Source organism: Typopeltis vanoorti, chromosome 14 (genome assembly GCF_054136105.1).
Source record: "Typopeltis vanoorti isolate ZY-2024b chromosome 14, IOZ_Tvanoo_1.0, whole genome shotgun sequence".
Classification (NCBI taxonomy): Eukaryota; Metazoa; Arthropoda; class Arachnida; order Uropygi; family Thelyphonidae; genus Typopeltis; species Typopeltis vanoorti.
The window spans coordinates 50,847,361-50,865,622 of NC_143562.1; the positions used below are offsets into that span (position 1 = coordinate 50,847,361).

General features: G+C 36.3%; 1 protein-coding gene across 2 annotated transcripts in view; it reads left to right on the top strand.

Moving 5' to 3' along the window:
- LOC150099460 (trypsin-3-like) overlaps nt 1-18,262 on the top strand; it is a 53,431-nt gene that overhangs the window by 30,338 nt on the left and 4,831 nt on the right. For both annotated transcript variants that reach the window (XM_090404098.1, XM_090404097.1), the window contains exons 2-3: nt 862-1,387; nt 10,469-10,596. In XM_090404098.1, coding sequence (XP_090260224.1) covers nt 919-1,387; nt 10,469-10,596 — 597 coding nt within the window. In that variant the 5' untranslated portion in view covers nt 862-918. The remainder of the gene's footprint in view (nt 1-861; nt 1,388-10,468; nt 10,597-18,262) is intronic.

The following is an 18,262-nucleotide window of genomic DNA, read 5'->3' on the forward strand; positions in this document are numbered from 1 at the left end:
AACATCTGTTTTGGACAACTTTATGCAATGGAACTATCAAACCTTGTTTCCACTCTCCTGGAACTTTACCAAAGCTGAGGCTTAAATTAAATATCCTGGTCAAGTGTAAGGCTAATTACCTTGACCAGGATAAGTTAATGTACATTCACACGCACTGAAATCCGATCTAACCCCATGGAAGAATTCACATTGAGATTTAATATTAAGTGCAGCAATATACAGTGTAGCTTTCGGGACCGTAACAATGATACTGCAAGTGGGCATCGAGTACATGACGGTCCCAGGAAAAGATAAGTTTTATCATTTTCTTTTTGCGATGAGTCTTCGGACTCCATAGAGTTTCCCGTACAATAATGAGAGTAATAATTTAGGGGGGAATTTTATATTCGGGATTCCGGAAAAAAAAAAAAAAAAAAGACTATTTACAGCAGATTGCCTTAAAATATTATGTATAAAAAATCATTTAAAAATAATATTTTACTATTTTTGCATGATTATCTCCTATTCATATACTGTATGTGGAATAGAAGCATATCGAATAATAACATTAGAGGTAACTTACTGTAGTTCACTTTCCACAATGTCTAATAGAGGGCAGTAACGTCGCACACTATATTTTCAAGATTTTTTTATTATTTTTTTTATTTTGTTGAATTAACCAGTTACAAAATATATAACTGAATAGTCATATAAATTAAACTTTTATCTGTTAATTAATAATTCATTTTTTATTATGGCTTTAATTTATTAGTTAAATTTCCGTGCATTCAATTTCGATATATTTGATATTTAACTAATAGCGCATAATTTTATTTATTTATTTTATTTTATTATTATTTTTTTCATCATCTTGATCATCAGAGGAAAGATCTTCCAGCTGCAAAGAGGAAAATATATTCGGTAATAAACAGTACTGAAATGGCCGATGAGCAATATATGCAATCTTTCTCTTCGTGTTTAAACACATGCAAATGGAAACAAGCTCGTAGTTGCAAATCACAACATAATTGTTCCCGTAACCTTCTGACAGAAAGACTTTGTTTGCTGCGTAGATGCATTAAAAAATCTAACATTGTGCATTATAAGAAACCATTTGAAAAAGGATTCCAAAGTCGCATTTCCCATCCGAAAGTGTTGTATTATCTGGAAAACTTAGTGTATTCAGAATGGTCGAACTGGTCACCGTGCATGTCAAGTTGCAAAAAACGACGTTTTCGTACTTGTGAGATGTCTTTAGTATGTGGAAATAAAATAATCCAAGAGGATCAGCAATGCTACAAGCAAAGTGCAAATTGTCGAAAACCTCCGAATCAAAGAAGGAAGAGAAAGAGACGCAGAAGGGGCAAACGACGGAAAAAGAAGTTAGATCGCGACGAAGACGATGCAGGTGAGTTAGAACTTGAATCATATTGAAATATTAGTTAGTCTGTTTCCATAAAGAATATGTATTTTTATTCGATCCTCCCAAATTAATGAACCCCTGTTATATGTTTTCTGGGGGCGAGGAGAGGAAATCAGACTCTCTGTCTCCGTTTCCTGTTAGATTTTTATTCTTTTTATTCCTGTCATTTCATTATAAAAATTTTTAAGAAAGCAACTTAGGATTGAAGGAGATATCCGACCTGTTTGGTCTAGTCTCTCTCAGCAACACACTGCAGTTTTGGGATTGTCTTTAGGTGGGAGATGAATTTCACCGCCTGGTGTCAAACCTTGGAAACATGAAGTCGCTTGGAGAAGTTTTATATTCGTTCTTAGAGCAAGGTGCTAAACATGTAAATAATTTAAAAAAATGTATGGGATACAGCATTTTTATCTTTTTTAATTATATCATATCATGTGGTTACCACCTTTCGTTAGTTGAGGTCCTGCGAAAAAATATCAATTCCATATTATACAGCGCCTTCTTTAGGGCACTCCGGAAGTAGCGACATGATCTCTTGGATTGGAAAAATCTTCCTTTGATTCCCTTCGATTCGAGTTTTCACTTTTGAACTAGTCGTAACACAAGAGTAAACATACTATACTGGCCTCGTGGTCTTAACCGCCTCTCCCATCTTTCCAAATCAGTTGTTCGATGGTTTAATTAACGTCTCCTTAACACTATCAGCAGAGACGATGCACTTTATCTAGGACAAACTGGAATTCTAATTCCGTATGGAAGACGTGACAAATATTTATAAAATCCTTTCAGATTAAGGTAAGTTAGTATTCTTGGCATGGAAACGGCCGTGTTTTGATACGATACTTTGTAGCTGTAGATCCTACAGATTTCGAAGATAGGATGTCTCCAGGCGAGCTTCTAAATACGTGGATAAGTCAGAAAGTATTCACAAGGTTTTGTTTATTTATTTAATGAACCTGATAGCGATGTAATCTTGTTGGTCTTTATGCCATTGTTTAACTTTGACTAATTAGCAGTTACTGCCGAATTATTCTCGTGAACAAGGCTACTCTACCAACTGCAATGAAGAATGGCGTCACGTGATTTAGTTATGAGGAATGAAGACGGTGAGAGATGTGTTATCACCTGACGAAAGTGGAATTGTCACTACGAACCTGGGGGAAAAGAGTAAAACAATGCTCAATAGAAAGAAAAGAGATCCTCTGTGAGTAATTTCAACAAGAAAAATGAGGAATAAGAGGCATTAGCAATTTATTTATTTCAGGCATTTCATGGGTGAATTTTAACATTTAACATTTCTGGTTAGATGGGTGAAGCAAAATTGCTTTTCATATTCCCCTTTGTCTTGTAATGAAAGAACTTTGAATGGAGTGTTAGTGAGCTATATGCTCGCCCATTGAGGGCAATGAAGTTAGTTGTGTTCAGCTGAACTTAAGATAGACTTTGGTCTTTTATATTTGTTAATTTCTGCTTCATTATATTCCGAGGCTTCTTTGATTAACGGGTGTGGATGGTTACTTGTCTTGGTAAAGAACTTCTCAGCTAGATTTAGGAGAAAGGAAGAGATATACGGGATATTAACTTCTCTGTGGATCTGGGTGTTTCTTGTAAACCAAGGGGCATCCAGAATCATTCTTAGGCACTTATTCTGTAATCTCTGAAGTTTTAGAATGTTTGAATTCGCGGTGTGGCTCCACGCTGGGGATGCGTAAGTGATCACCGGTAGAATTACCATTTTGTAAATTGTTAATTTTGTTTGCGTGTCCAGTTTACTTTATCTGTTGATCATAGGGTAGAGCTGTGCTAAGACTTTGGATGTCTTTGAGGTAATGTTACTAATATGTTTGCTGAATAGAAGTTTACTATCCAGAATCACTCCAAGATATTTAACTTCAGTCTGCCATGGAATGTTTACTCCCAATAAATAAATATCCTCCATGGTATGGATTTTCTTTCTGCTAAACAATATAGCTGAGCTTTTCTGGGGATTAACTTGGATCCTCCAGTCTGCCATCCACTTTTCTAAAATGTGTATGCTGGTTGGAGTCTTATAGTCGCCAGTTTTGGGCTCAGTGATCATGCCATCAGTGCAGTATCATCTGCATATAATGCAGAGAATGTTGTTCTTGGGTTCAGAGGGATGTCCGCTACATAGATTGAGAACAGGAGAGGTACCAGAAGAGATCCCTGAGATACGCCTGCTGAGATCCTGCGTCTGGTAGAAACCGATTCGCCGACCCTGACTTGCATATATCTGTCTTTCAGGTAAGAATGTATTATTTTTATTAACTTGACTGGCAAGTTAAATTTAGTCAGTTTGTAGAGAAGGCCTTGATTCCATACTTTATCAAACGCCTTCTCTGCGTCGATGAAGATGGCAGCTGTGTTGAGTCTCCAGTTAAATCCTTTAGTAATGATTTCTAATAGCTGGTGCACTTGTTGAGCTGTACTATGGGCCTTACGGAAGCCGAACTGTTCATTAGGCAAGATGCTTAACTTATCTGTTTCTGCTTGAAGTCTTGAGAGGATCACTTTCTCTGTCACCTTTCCGAGGCTGGACAATAAGCTTATGGGTCTGTAGCTTTCGAGAAGGTGAGGATTTTTTCCTGGCTTCACCAGTGGCATGATGGTGGCTGTTTTCCATGTAGTAGGGAAATGCTGGAGCTAAAGAGGGCATTTGTAATGTTGACGAGATGGACTATGACCTTTCTTGGAAGTAGTTTTACTATTCTGTTGGTTATGCCATCCGGTCATGGAGCTTTTTTACTGTTTAGATGGAGATATTTATCATTTCTGCCGGATTTGTAGGAGTGATATGTTCGGAGTTAACAGTGTTCTGACTTAAGGTTGTTCTAACATGACGATGAATCTTATACATAAGGTTGATATTTAGATTTGTAAGAGATGGATTGCACTGAGATTCTAGGTTATCTACTAGTGCTTCGGCTTTCTCTTCATCTTTGTGAACTGTCCCTTTCTTGGTTTGTATAGGGAGTATAAATTGCTTTTTGGTGCGGATTGCTCTTAAGAATTTCCATACAGAATGATCTTCAGTGTTGATGTTAGCCAATTTGGTTTCCCATTGATGGTTTCTGTGTTTTTGAAGAACTTCCCGGACCTGCCTGTTTAGATTGTTCAATACTGTTTTATCTTGTGGGGAGCTGGTATTGTGGTATCTCTTCCTGGCTCTATTTTTTGCTCTGATAAGCTCCATGATTTCTTCAGGGATACGGTTGGTTGAGTGGAAGACAGTGCATTGTCTGACTGATTCTATTGCTTTCTGAATTTGTATGGTTAAGTTATTTATTGCTGTGTCAATCTCTTCCTTTTTACTGATATTGGCCACCAGACCAATATGATCAGGAAGAACCTTGGCTAACTTGTCACATGGTATGAATGTGTGCAGAGGAGAGAATTGATCTGATGAACCTAGATTAAGCACTGTGGGACTGTGGTCAGAAGATAATTCGTTGACTGATTCCAATTTGAATTGGTATCTTAAATTTTTAAAGATGACAATGTCTAGTACATCCGAGTTACCTGAAGGGCTGAAGTGGGTGGGTTCGGTAGGGCCGGACACAACAACAACAGAGTTGAACATTGCAAAGTTGAAAAGTGTGTGGCCTTTGGTGTTAGTTGATGAACTGTACCAGGCTGTTTATTTTGAGTTGAGATCTACTGCTATTATTATGAAGTCATTTGGACCAGGTATGGAGTCCAGATCTGTTGTTAGCAGAGGAATGCTTGGAGGGTTATAAGCAGCATAGATCTTGAAACTCCCAGCATTGAAGGTATGTACCTCCACACCGGTCACCTCCAGGTTTACTGTTTTGGGCTTGTCTATTGTATTATGATTCAAATAACTCTTAATATATATGGCTGTGCCTCCACCTCTTGTGCCAATTCTGTCGTTTCTGTACATAGTGTATCCACGGATTTTTGGATTATTAGCTGGTCTTAGGTGTGTTTCACCAATTAAGATGATATCAGCACTGAGAAGGGTTGCAAATTCTTGAAGTTCCAAAACCTTGTTCATCAATCCATGCGATTATCTTAAGAGCTTAAGGTTTGAATTTATTACTCATGACAGATGGCTGTTATAATGTTTTGAGTGCCTTGCAGGAATCTCTTTCTGGAAGATGTTGAGGGGCATGTCTTGCTGAATTCCTGCAGCATAGTGGCAAGTGAGGCTGTTAATACGGATGTTATGTTGGAGCTTTCTAGAGATGTAGGAGGCTTAGTTCTTGCAGCCTCTGCATATGTTTTGGTCATGGTTGTTCCTTCCTGTGATGTTGAAGGCAAGGTGTTTTGCACTGGAGGACGATTTAAAATTTTGTTCATTTTTACATTTTAAACGTTGTTAAATTTACAATGGGTAAACTTTGAACTTAATTGGTTGATGGACTGAGTCCTTGACTCTTTATCCCTTCATCTGGATTTTAGATTGTGGGTGATGAGATTATTGTGGGTAATATACCTGCTCATTGTGAGCATTGAGGCTGTATCAGCTTTCTCTTGCGATGGAGGATTTCGGTTTTTTTATATTTGAAACGATCCGAGGGCTTGTAGTCCGCTGCCTGTCGAACTAGCTGATTTGGGTGATTATCCGTGATTGTGAAGAATTTCTCTGCAATGCTTGTCATGTAGGTCTTAATATCTGGAGGATTGGCTTCTTGATGTAACTGGATGTTTCTGATGAACCATGGGGCATTAAATGCCATTCTTAGACATTTATTCTGTATTATCTGAAGTCTATTGATGTTGCTTTTAGTCGTGTGACCCCAGGTTGGAGAGGCGTAAGTTAGTTGCGGTCTGATTACTGATTTGAAAAGGAGGATTTTGTTGCTTATGCTTAGGAAGCTGTTCCTATTCAAAAGTGGATATAGCTGTGCTATAGTCTGACTTGCCTTAGTGGCAACACTGTCCATGTGTGACTTGGAGTTTAGACGTCTATCAAGATGAATTCCCAGATATTTGGTAGAATTGCGCCAAGGGATGATTTTACCAAACATTTGTATGCTTGTATTGGGTTTTGCTTTACGTCTGGTGAAAAGTACTGCAGAGCTTTTGTTTGGATTAATTGCGATACGCCACTTGGTGTACCAATCCTCCAATTCATTGACTGCTCTCTGCAGCTTGATTGTGGCCAGGTGTGGACGGAGGGATCTGGCTATAATGATTGTGTCGTCGGCATACAGAGCGGTGATAGCTGGATACAGTTTGGGGAGATCTGCCATGTATATGGAGAAGAGTAGGGGAGATAGTAGAGAGCCTTGAGGTACTCCGGCCGTGATTCTCCTCTCTGTGGATCTGATACCGTTGAGTTTTATTTTAAATTTTCTGTTATTTAGATATGATTTGATAAGTAGCACTAGTGGTAATGGAATACCAACTTCGTGTAGTTTAAAAATTAGTCCATGATGCCACACGCTATCAAATGCCTGAGTGATGTCTAGAAAAACTGCGCCAGTGTTGGTGCCATTCATACCCTTGGGTTATATGTTCGATAACTCTGTAAATTTGTACCGTTGTGGAGTGATATTTCCTAAAGCCGAATTGTTCATCTTGAATTATATGGTTGATATCTGTTGCCTCTTGAACCCATGTGAGAATAGCACGTTCGGCAATCTTACCTATGCATGAAAGAAGGCTGATTGGTCTGTAATTTTCAGGAAACTGTGTATTTTTCCCAGGTTTGGGTATTAGGAAAATGTCGTCAATTTTCCATCGCTGTGGGAAATAATTTAGCCGGAGGATGGCATTAATGATGGCTACGAGATGCATAACCCCTTTGCGGGGAAGTAACTTGAGTACCTTGTTTGTTATTCCATCTGGACCCGGAGCCTTTTTGTTATTTAGTTTTCTTAAAATCTCATATACTTCTGTTGGTGACACGGATTTGTTATTGGATTGTATTGAGGCATTTCGAGTTATTTTACGCACTTGGGTGTGAATTTTACTTATGAAATTTATATCTGTATTGATATAATTGGGGCTGCATTGTTTTTCTAAACTGTCAACAAATGCTTCAGCTTTTTCCTCGTCGTTGTAGACAACATTAGATTCACCTTGGATTGGAGGAAATGTAAAACGCTTTGAACGGAGTGATTTCATCATTTTCCATATTGATTGATCCTCTGTGTTGAATTGGAGAATTTTGTTATTCCAGAGTTGGTTACGATGGTCCTTTAGGGCATATCGAACCTGGTTTGCTGCTTTATTGACTGCTTGTTTATCCGCTGGGTCCATTGTTCTCTGATATTGTCTTCTTAATCTGTTTTTCTCTTGGATAAGACGTTTTATATCCTGTGGAAGTTTATTTGATGGTGTACATTTGGTTATATTTGTTACCTGTGTTATAGCTGTCAGCAGTTGTTTTTCAAGAGTCTTCGCTGCTTTTTCTACATCTTCGGCAGATGTTATATGCGGTATTGGACCAAGGTTTTCCTGGAAGGCTGAGGGAAGTTGTTTCCAATTTATAAATGTGGTGGTGTTTTCTGTTAAATCTTGTATGGTGCCTAGTTGTAATATGATGGGGTTATGATCAGAACTTAAGTCGTTGATTGCTTGTATCTGATAGCTGTGCGCCATGTTTTTTAATATAGCTATATCTAGTACATCAGGACGTCCGGTAGCTCCGTAATGTGTGGGTTCAGTGGGTCCTATTACTGTTATATTTCTTGAAGTGGTGTAAGAGTTGAGTATTCTTCCGTTAATATTTGAGTTTCTGCTGTTCCAGACTGAATATTTGGCATTAAAATCTCCGGCTACAATCACTGCTCTGCCTGTATTTAGTATCACATCTAAGTCAGATTCAAGGAGATTTTTATTTGGGGGATTGTAGGCTGCATATATCGTAATGCTGCTTGTGTTTTCCATATGTATTTCTATTCCTGTAGTTTCTATGTGTACTGTGTGGGGTTCTGCTATTGAATTATGTTTTATGTTTCTTTTCATAAAGATGGCAGTGCCTCCACCTCTAGCAAAGCATCTGTCTGTACGGTAAGTGCTATAACCGTTGATTCTGATTTTGTCACTTGGACGAAGATGTGTTTCATTTATGAGGATGATGTCTGCTTGGGTTTCTGCTGCAAATTCCTGCTGTAATTTGATAGATAAACGATTTGCATTCCATGAAACAATTTGTAACGATTTCGGTTTTCTTTTAGACTTATCCATTAAGAATTTCCATAAAGAGTGATTGTGTATGCCTTAAGATGATATCTTTGGCTTCTTAAGTTGGGTTGGTTTGTTGGAGTTCAGCAAGCATTTCACCTACGTGACTTCTTATGTTCACTAGGATAGGTTTGTTGGTTTGCTGTGACTGCTTTGGTTTTGGGTCTTTTTGGAAGGTTGATCTTGTAACTTCAGCATACGATCTTCCATCCGTTGTGGAGACTATGGTTTGATGGGAGGACGCTTGTTCTTGAAGAGGTTTACTGGTTTTGATTTGTATCTTTTGGTTTTGGGGAAATGCTATACAGCCCCTATAGTTTGCAGGGTGTAGTCCTCCACAGTTTGCACACTTTGTTGGAAGTGCACGAGGTTTATGGCATTCATTTGATGCATGTTTGCCACCACACTTCACGCAACGAAATTCAGCCTTGCAGCAATCGTTATGCATGCCCAATCTTCTGGCATCTATGGCACTGGGTTGTAGTTGATTTATGTTTCAATGCCTCAACTTTTATGACTAGATCACAGATGGTTTGGAGATTGTATATATGTTTTTGGTCTTTACTTATTTCCACAGGAATTAGGGGATAGGGTGTTTTATCAGCTCTCCGCATTCGGCTGACTTTAATTGGGCTAAATCCCTTAAATTGGAGGTCTGCAGTGAGGTCTTCTATTTGTAATGTTTCAGTTACTCCCCTTAACACTATTTTTAAATTTTTCTCACTGTTGAGTGCAAAAGTGTGGTATGGCAAATTGTTGTTGTCTAGAAGTTTGGTCATTTTTCTGTAGTTTGATGATGTTTTAGGTTGTATGCGAATCCCTTCTTCTGTGTTTGTGGCTTTAATGAAGGTGATATCTGAAGATTTCAGTGTGGATGCAACCGACGTCCAGTGCTCCTTGGCTTTAGGACGACTGGGGGTACTCTTTCTTTAATTACATTATCTGGTTCTATCGCCGCTGTTTTGGGTGTATCTGCAGGAGAGGAGATTTTCCTTTTCTTTTTGACTGTTTGGAATTCTGTGTTGGTTTCCAAAAACTGCGGAGTATTATCCAGAGATGCAGCATCCTCTATATTCGTGGAGTGACTTAATTCTGGTTCAGTCAACATACTTCCTTCATTAAAATCATCCATCCTATCTTCTGTGACTGCTGTAGGGGGGAATGTATCTAACAGCTTTACTTTCCCTGGCCAGTTGTCACTCAATAGTTTTCCTAATCTTAGGAATTCTCTGTAAACTTCTTCGAATATGCTTTCATTGAGAGGTTTTGTCATGTCTGATAGAAGGCAACAACTCTATTAGAGTAAAGTTTGAGAAATGGGTCCTAGAGCCCAATGTAAATATCCCGTAGATCGAACCGATCTACCAGCATAGGTATAGGTAGCAAATATTTCACAAAATGAAGAACGCTTACCTCTATATATAAATATCCCGTAGATCAAATCGATCTACCAGCATCGGTAGCAAATATTTCACTCATAACAACTATTAAAATCACTGATCATATATATAAATATAAACACTTAGCAACCGCCATCACGCGCCATCTTAGAGTAAATTTATTTAAAAAACAAAAGCGTTATATATAAAGGTTATGAGAAAAATTAAGTGGTGTTTTAAATATATCAAACTATTTATGAAATAAATTAGTATTTTTAAATTTTATTATTTATTTAGGAATAATACTATGATTTGTTACTAATTTATTAAAGAATTACTCATACAGAAAAGTTCTCTTTCACTGATTTTAATTCACTTTTCTGTTTATTAGGAAATACTGTTATTACCAAAAAAAAAAAAAAAAACATTAATACTTGACTTCAAAGTACATAATCTAACTTACATAACCGAACGAAAAGAAATCTTATAAAATGAAACATTTTAACTATAGATAATGAAAGATTGCTCTATCTGGACAGTAAAAACTGCGGAAATTCCACCACTAACAACAACAACAATAACTTGCTTCTTCGAATTATAGGAGGACGGGAAGCAACCAGAGGAAGTTGGCCATGGCAGGTAAGGAACGCATTTGTAGTTTTGTGAAAATTTATTTAAAATGAAAATATCTTAAGCTAAATTCTTGCAATTTGATCGCTTCACATTGTATATATTTCATTCGTTTTAGATAATTAAATAAATAAAGTTATTCTATTCGTATATCTGACTAATTTTTCATCTTAAATATTTATTCAATTTATAAGATTATTTCATCTTCAATCCATCTGGCCCTTAGGACTAGCAGAGTGCTGTGATTAGGGATCACGGCGAATTAACGTAGCCGGCATGCCATTACTCCGCTGTTTTCCACGAGGGCAAGTCTTTATAATTAAAAGAAACACACGTATTAACCACAGTGAAAATTATTTCATTGTAAATATTTCATCCTAAGGTATCTTAGGACATCATCAGTACAGTAGTTTAAAACAATAATAGGAATACAGTTAGGGCGCATGATTCAATAGAATCTCATTAAACGTGCGTAACGTGTTACGCAAAAAAAAAAATTAATTATTTAACACAATTTTCTATGGCATTTCCATGTTGAGAAAGGCCAGATTTTTGCGGTTTAAAGAGACGAATGTGGTCTTGATGTCCGAGATGCGTTTCTGAACAGACTTACCTGTCTGTCCAAAGTAAGACAATTTGCTTGAACATGGTATTTCATAAACGCCAGTCAACATCAAAGGTGAGAGTTTGTCCTTAGGAGAAGGTAAGAAGTTGTAAATTTGGTTAAAAGGTTTGTACGAAGTGGCAAAATTGTATTTCTTCATAATTTTAGAAAGTCGTTCGGAGATGCCTTTGACATAAGGTATGGGAATCCTATGGACTTCTTCCTGTCTGGTTTGATGTGTGGAGAAGTGACTGATGATTTTTTGAGTTGTTTTGGATTATATCCATTTAGGATGGCTGTATTTTTGATTACTTCTAATTCCAGAATTTGTGTGCTCTGGAAACTAGTGATTTAATAATGCCAGATTTCTGAGATGGATGATGAGCGGAAGAATTGTGAATGTAGCGACCTGAGAATGTAGGCTTGCGAAAGACAGACGTGGCGATGGAACCGTCTTCTTTTCTTTGGATGTGTAAATCCAAAAAGTAGATACCCTGTGGGGATTCTTTTTCTAACGTAAAGTTGATGTGATGATGAAGAAGCTTAATTTTATCTAGAAACAGTTGTAATTCATGTTCGGGATGATCCCAGACTGCAAATACGTCGTCGACATATCTTAACCAAATTTTTGGTTTGGGTTCAAAAGTGGATATTTTTTCTTCAAGGTATTCTAGAAACAAGTTTGCTAGGTTTGGTGATAAAGGAGATCCCATTGCTGTTCCTTCTTGTTGCTTGTAAATTTGACCTTTCCAGGTGAAGTAACCTGATGCAATAACAAACTTGAACAATTCAACTATATCAGACGGAAATTTTTGAGTTAGTAATTCTATTGTTTCTTTATATCTTACTTTAACTTATTTTAATTATTCTTTCCGACTCTCCATTTCTCCATTTTGCGCATTTGTGTAATATATGAATAACGTCTCTAGTTACAAAGTGTTTGCAGCATATAATAACTATGAATTGTCTTTTCCTAGTGTACACCAGTACCATTAACTCAACAGCAGTATGCCTACTTAATGCTGGAAAATAATACTCTAACTGAGTTTAGAAAAGAACCATTAATCTTTACACGAATATACATTTATTATTATTATTATTATTATTATTATTATTATTATTATACAAACTACAGAATAACCAGAACAACATTGGGTTAACAAAATCGCAGTCAGCAAACTGCATAGCATATAACTATAATATATAATATATAATATAATATATATATGTGTGTGTGTGTGTGTGTGTGTGTGTGTGTGTGTGTGTGTGTGTGTGTGTGTGTGTGTGTGTGTGTGTGTGTGTGTGTGTGTGTGTTAAAGATACCAAGTAATTTTATAAGCTAGGTTTTTAATCCATTTTCCCAAGTAAGCAAACAGACAAAGAAGTCAAGTTTGCGGCTGCACGTAGTGCAACACTAGGCAACTCGTTGTAAAGGTGGAGTAAGCTACCCAAGGTAGAAAAACTTTCTACGTCTTACTCTCATCCTGAGATTTTTATTTAATGAGGTCAAAGCACCTTATGGAAACTTGTTTAGGGAAAATATTTATAAGCTCTGTATTACTTCACCCTTGGCATTTTTAGGTCTGGCTCCCACTGACGAGACCTCAATAAAGGTCAAAACCGGTATGGGTAGTGACCATTACCTTAATGCATAGCATCATATATCTCCACAAGGAAATGTGCTTTGAATTAGGGGAAAATTCTAAGGAAAGTGATCAGAGCTTACACCACCTTTACAACGAGTTGCCTAGTGTTGCACTACCTGCAGCCACAAACTTGACTTCCTTGTCTGTTTGCTTACTTGGGAAAAAGGATTAAAAACCTAGCTTATAAAATTGCTTGGTATATTTAACATAATATATAATATATATATATATGTGTGTGTGTGTGTGTGTGTGATAAATTTTTTAACTTGGAGATATTGTATATTAGGAAAACCAAGTTATTTTATAAACTTGGTTATTTTAACTCCTAATCCCAAGTATGCAAGCAATTAAGTTTGCGCCTGAAACAAAGTTCAAGTCTGAAGATGATATAACACCAGGGAAACTCGTTGTAAAGGTGGGTAAAGCTCTGTCACTATTCTTAGTATTTTCCCATAATGTAAAGCACATCTCACTAGAAGATGTATACTGTAATGCATTATGGGTGGGGTCACTACCCAGACCGGTTTCAACCTTTTTTGAGGTCTCCTCAGTGAGTAGCTAGTCCCTAAATATATATATATATGTAATAAATTTTTTAACTTGGAGATATTGTATATTAGGATAACCAAGTTATTTTATAAACTTGATTATTTTACTCCTAATCCCAAGTATGCAAACAATTAAGTTTGCGCCTGAAACAAAGTTCAAGTCTAAAAATGATACAACACCAGGGCAACTCATTGTAAAGGTGGATAAAGATCTGATCACTATTCTTAGTAGTTTCCCATAATGTAAAGCACATCTCACTAGAAGATGTATACTGCAATGCATTATGGGTGGGGTCACTACCTAGACCGGTTTCAACCTTTTTTGAGGTCTCCTCAGTGAGTAGCTAGACTTCATCTTTAGACTTGAACTTTGTTTCAGGCGCAAACTTAATTGTTTGCATACTTGGGATTAGGAGTTAAAATAACCACGTTTATAAAATAACTTGGTTATCCTAATATACCATATCTCCAAGTTAAAAAATTTATTACATATATATATATATACATATACAGGGAGTTCGGGATAAATTTGACAGTTTCGTAAGGAAAAAGAAAATCTTCTTTGTATCTATTAAATTTAATGAATTGACAAAAAAACATTACAGGCAGAGTTAATTACAATACTATCAACAAGATTTACTCAAAATAACCACCATTAGCATCGATCACAGCTTCAATTCTGCTTCGGAACCTCGAACAAGCTGATGCTACAGTCTCCCTGGGAAGGGCCGCAAAAACTGTTTTAATTTTATCCATTAACTGGGCTTTTGTATTACTGGAAGTGCGATTGGTGTCTTTTTCAACTGCGCCCCATACAAAATAATCCATGGGGTTAAGGTCTGGGGAGTTTGGAGGCCAAACATTTGGACTGGTGAAGTCGTAGAAATTTTCAGACAACCATTTTTGACTTTTCCCAGAGGTGTGGCAAGGGGCCGAATCCTGCTGCCATACATACGGCCTACCATTGGCTACCCTTGTTATCCAGGGCTTGACTACAGTTAGCAACTCCACGAACAAAGCCCGAATTCCAATGCCAGGGTTCTTCAACACCTGTTCCTGCAGATTTGCGAGGAATTCTGCTGTACGAACGCAATCAGATCGTCTGCTAGGGATCTTTCTTCTTTCTACATCCTCGTAGTCACCATTGCAAGTCTCTAGTTCATGCCTGATTGTTTTTACTGTATTCAGGGAGCATTGGGCAGCAGTCGTAATATCCTTATTTTGATGGCGGGCACGAATCATCATGATACAAGTTATTCTCTTCCATGATTCAGGTGGGTTCCAGCTATCCATCCTTTCTGACATCTTGTATATGAATGAAGAAGGGTCCAAACTTTTAAATGAAGAGAAGTGTGTGTTAATACATGTAACTTACGGAAAAATATAATTAATTATAAATATGTCAAATTTATCCCGAACACCCTGTAATCTTTTTTGAGGAGACCTCAAAAAAGATTGAAACCGGTCTGGGTAGTGACCCCACCCATAATGCATTGCAGTATACATCTTCTAGTGAGATGTGCTTTACATTATGAGAAAATACTAAGAATAGTGATCAGAGCTTTACCCACCTTTACAATGAGTTGCCCTGGTGTTATATCATCTTTAGACTTGAACTTTGTTTCAGGCGCAAACCGGCCCCTGCTATGGTGGGAAAGAATAAAGGGTTTGTTGCCCTGCTACGGAACGAACCGGAACTAGAAGGAAAGGATTTCCTCCATTACTACTGTTTAATCTACCAGGAAAATTTGTGCACGAATATTATTGGATTTGAGAATGTCATGAAATTATTGTGACTGTCGTCAACATTATTAGGGCAAGAGGATTGAATCATCGTCAATTCCAAGAATTTTTGACGTAAGAGTGCGAAGCGGATCACGGCGATGTGGTTTATTATACTGATGTGTATTGGTTGAGCAGAGGAAAGGTTCTTAAAAGAGTCTTTGACTGAAGGAGCGAAATACAGCAGTTCATGCAAACTAAGTTGAATCCGATTACGGAATTTAACGATCCGAAGTGAATGACAGACTTTGCCTTTGTGACCGACGTCTCGTTGAATATGAATGACTTAAATACGCGGCTACAATCTAAAGATTAACTCGTGCACACTCTGTTTGATCACATCAATGCTTTTGTAGCCAAGCTCAAACTTTGGGAGGAGCAACTCAGAAAAAAAATATTTAACTCATTTTCAGCTTCTCGCTGAGTCCAACTGTTTGTCTGTTGATGAGTACGCTACGAAATTAGCCATGTTGCAAAGTGAGTTCGAAGAGAGATTTAGTTATTTTTGTAACCAACAGTCTTCTTTAGCTTTATTTCAATGCCATTCAGTGTCAATGCTGCCGAAATGCCAGGCCCAGTAGTACAAATGGAACTGCTTGAACTCCAAAACAACTCTTCTTTGAGAGAAAAATTATTCAATGTACCCTTGCTTACATTTTTACAAAGACTACATTTCTGAGGACGCATTCCCCAATCTTCGGCGGCATGCTTTGAGAATGTGCGCTTTGTTAGGAAGCACATACTTATGTGAGCAGTTCTTCTCCAGAATGAAGCATGTGAAGTCCAAGACAAGAACTCAGATTACGGATCAACATCTCGAGAATACTCTGCGTATTGCGACTTCCAACATTGATGACAACATCGACAAACTGGTCAAGGAAATACATTGCCAAGTTGACCACTGACATTTTAAAAAATGAATGTTTTCCTCATTAAATTATCTTTTTTTCGAGAATTGATTGTATTTACTTGTCATGGACCCAACTCGTACCTACGCTCTTAAAGCTGAGTTTATTTTTATAGGATTTTATGTAAAGTATCAAATGCACAGTGTTCCTTGTGAATCTGGCATCTTATAATTATAGAATTATAGCATCTTATAATTCTATAATTCTATAATTCTTAGTGTCCCGCGGGCTTCATTGAAATTTTTAATGCGGCTAGCACTGCCTGAAAGGTTGAAGAGCAGCGGCAGCTCGTACATAAGCACTGCGACACTGCAGTTACCACCCAAGGAAAAAATGAAAAAATTTAATTTTGTTTGTGTTTATAAATAATAGCAATGCTTACAACATTATATAAATGCAATACAACATGTTAAAGTTTACAGCTTATGTTCTGACATTGATTGAATTGTTAATAATTGGAATTGTTCGATTAACGCTTTAGATTACGAAACAAATGCACTGCAATTTAACACAGTGTCAGAATTATCACGCTAGGCCACTTGCAGCTAGCCTCGCCGATATTCGTTTGCTCTTCTCATTGCAAGTGATTCCGACACTGCTCGTTTGGGCAGTGTATCGTATGCTTGCGCGTGTTATTTCTATGAGATACGAAACTTCTATTATTGGTGTTTGTTCGTGGTGAGGGTGAAATATTTTTAATATAGCAATATTTTAATATGTAAATTTATTTATTAATAAATTGGTTACTGATTAGGTAAAAAATATTTTTTTTTTTTTTATTTTGTATATGCAGCACCCCTATTTAAAATTTTCACTGGCCGCCACTGTTAAAGACCCCTGTTTTAATGAATACCTGCATATTAATGCTAATTTTAATGAATACTTGCATCATATTAATACTAATATTCACGTATTGCATAAATATATAATACGTAAATATGTAATACTTATAGACTTGAATTCACGTGTGTGTGTATGTGTGTGTGTGTGTGTGTGTCACCAATACTGAAAAAGTTCAATTTGACATCCATCCATAATATCATTGATTTTATACGATTTTTTTCTTTTCATTATTATCATTGTAATTCGTATAATTTGATTTTATGCAGAGGTAGGATTGCTCTGAATAAACGCGGTCTGTGAACGATTCCCGCTTTTAGGGTCCCATTTCCCAAACCAGAATTTTTTAATTTGTTCAGTGTTGTATTCGTTGTTTTTCTACGCTATGCTGTTTTTTTTAGAGGTTTTTATTATACGTATACTGGGTTTTATATACAAATTTTAATGTTTATTTTTTACCTATTCTGTTTACCTATCTTTTACATTTTTTAGCCTATTTTTTTTCCTTTAAAACGAAAAAAAGCAAACGACCCTTTTTGAAGTGCGTTTTAGCACAGCTAAAACTATTCAACTGAGGCCTCTTCTACTATCTCACTCTTTTTTTTTTTTTTGTTTGTTTGTTTTTAATCTGCTGTCAGTGGCAATTTTTGCATATATATTTCTAATAATATATATATATATACACACACACACTATTTATTTATATATACTATTTATTTATATTTATATATTAATATCAGCCAAATTAGAATAGACATTACAGAATATTAATATTAATAGAATATCAATAAAGAAAAGAAGTTCTAGGATATTGATATTAATAGAACATTTCAATATGTATTATGGGATATTAACATTAATATAAAGTTATCTTTATTAGTATTAATATAAAATTACTTCTAAATTATAAATAAACACTTCTAATAATCTAAATATTACTTTTAATAATAAAATAATCTAATTCGAAATTACTATACAGTAAATTAGTAAATTAATATACCTTTTTTGGTTTTATATAGTTATATTAGAATAATTGCATTAAAAAGTTACAACAATCGTACACTAATAAACTGATATTAGAGTATTTGTATTCTTAAGTTAATTTGCATTCTTAAGTTTAGAAATATTTTTGAATCACTGACTCATGGTTAGGATATTGTTGACAAACGTATATATGAAAAACAGAATGATGTTTTCATAATGATGGTAGATTGATCCTGCATAGACTGTCTATTCTCTCTCAAAATATTAATTTGAGCAAATAGAGAAGACAATGTAATATGTTAGTTTCATGAAAAACTATAATCACGGCATTCAATGGAAAATCCCTTTCCGAATAAAAATAGT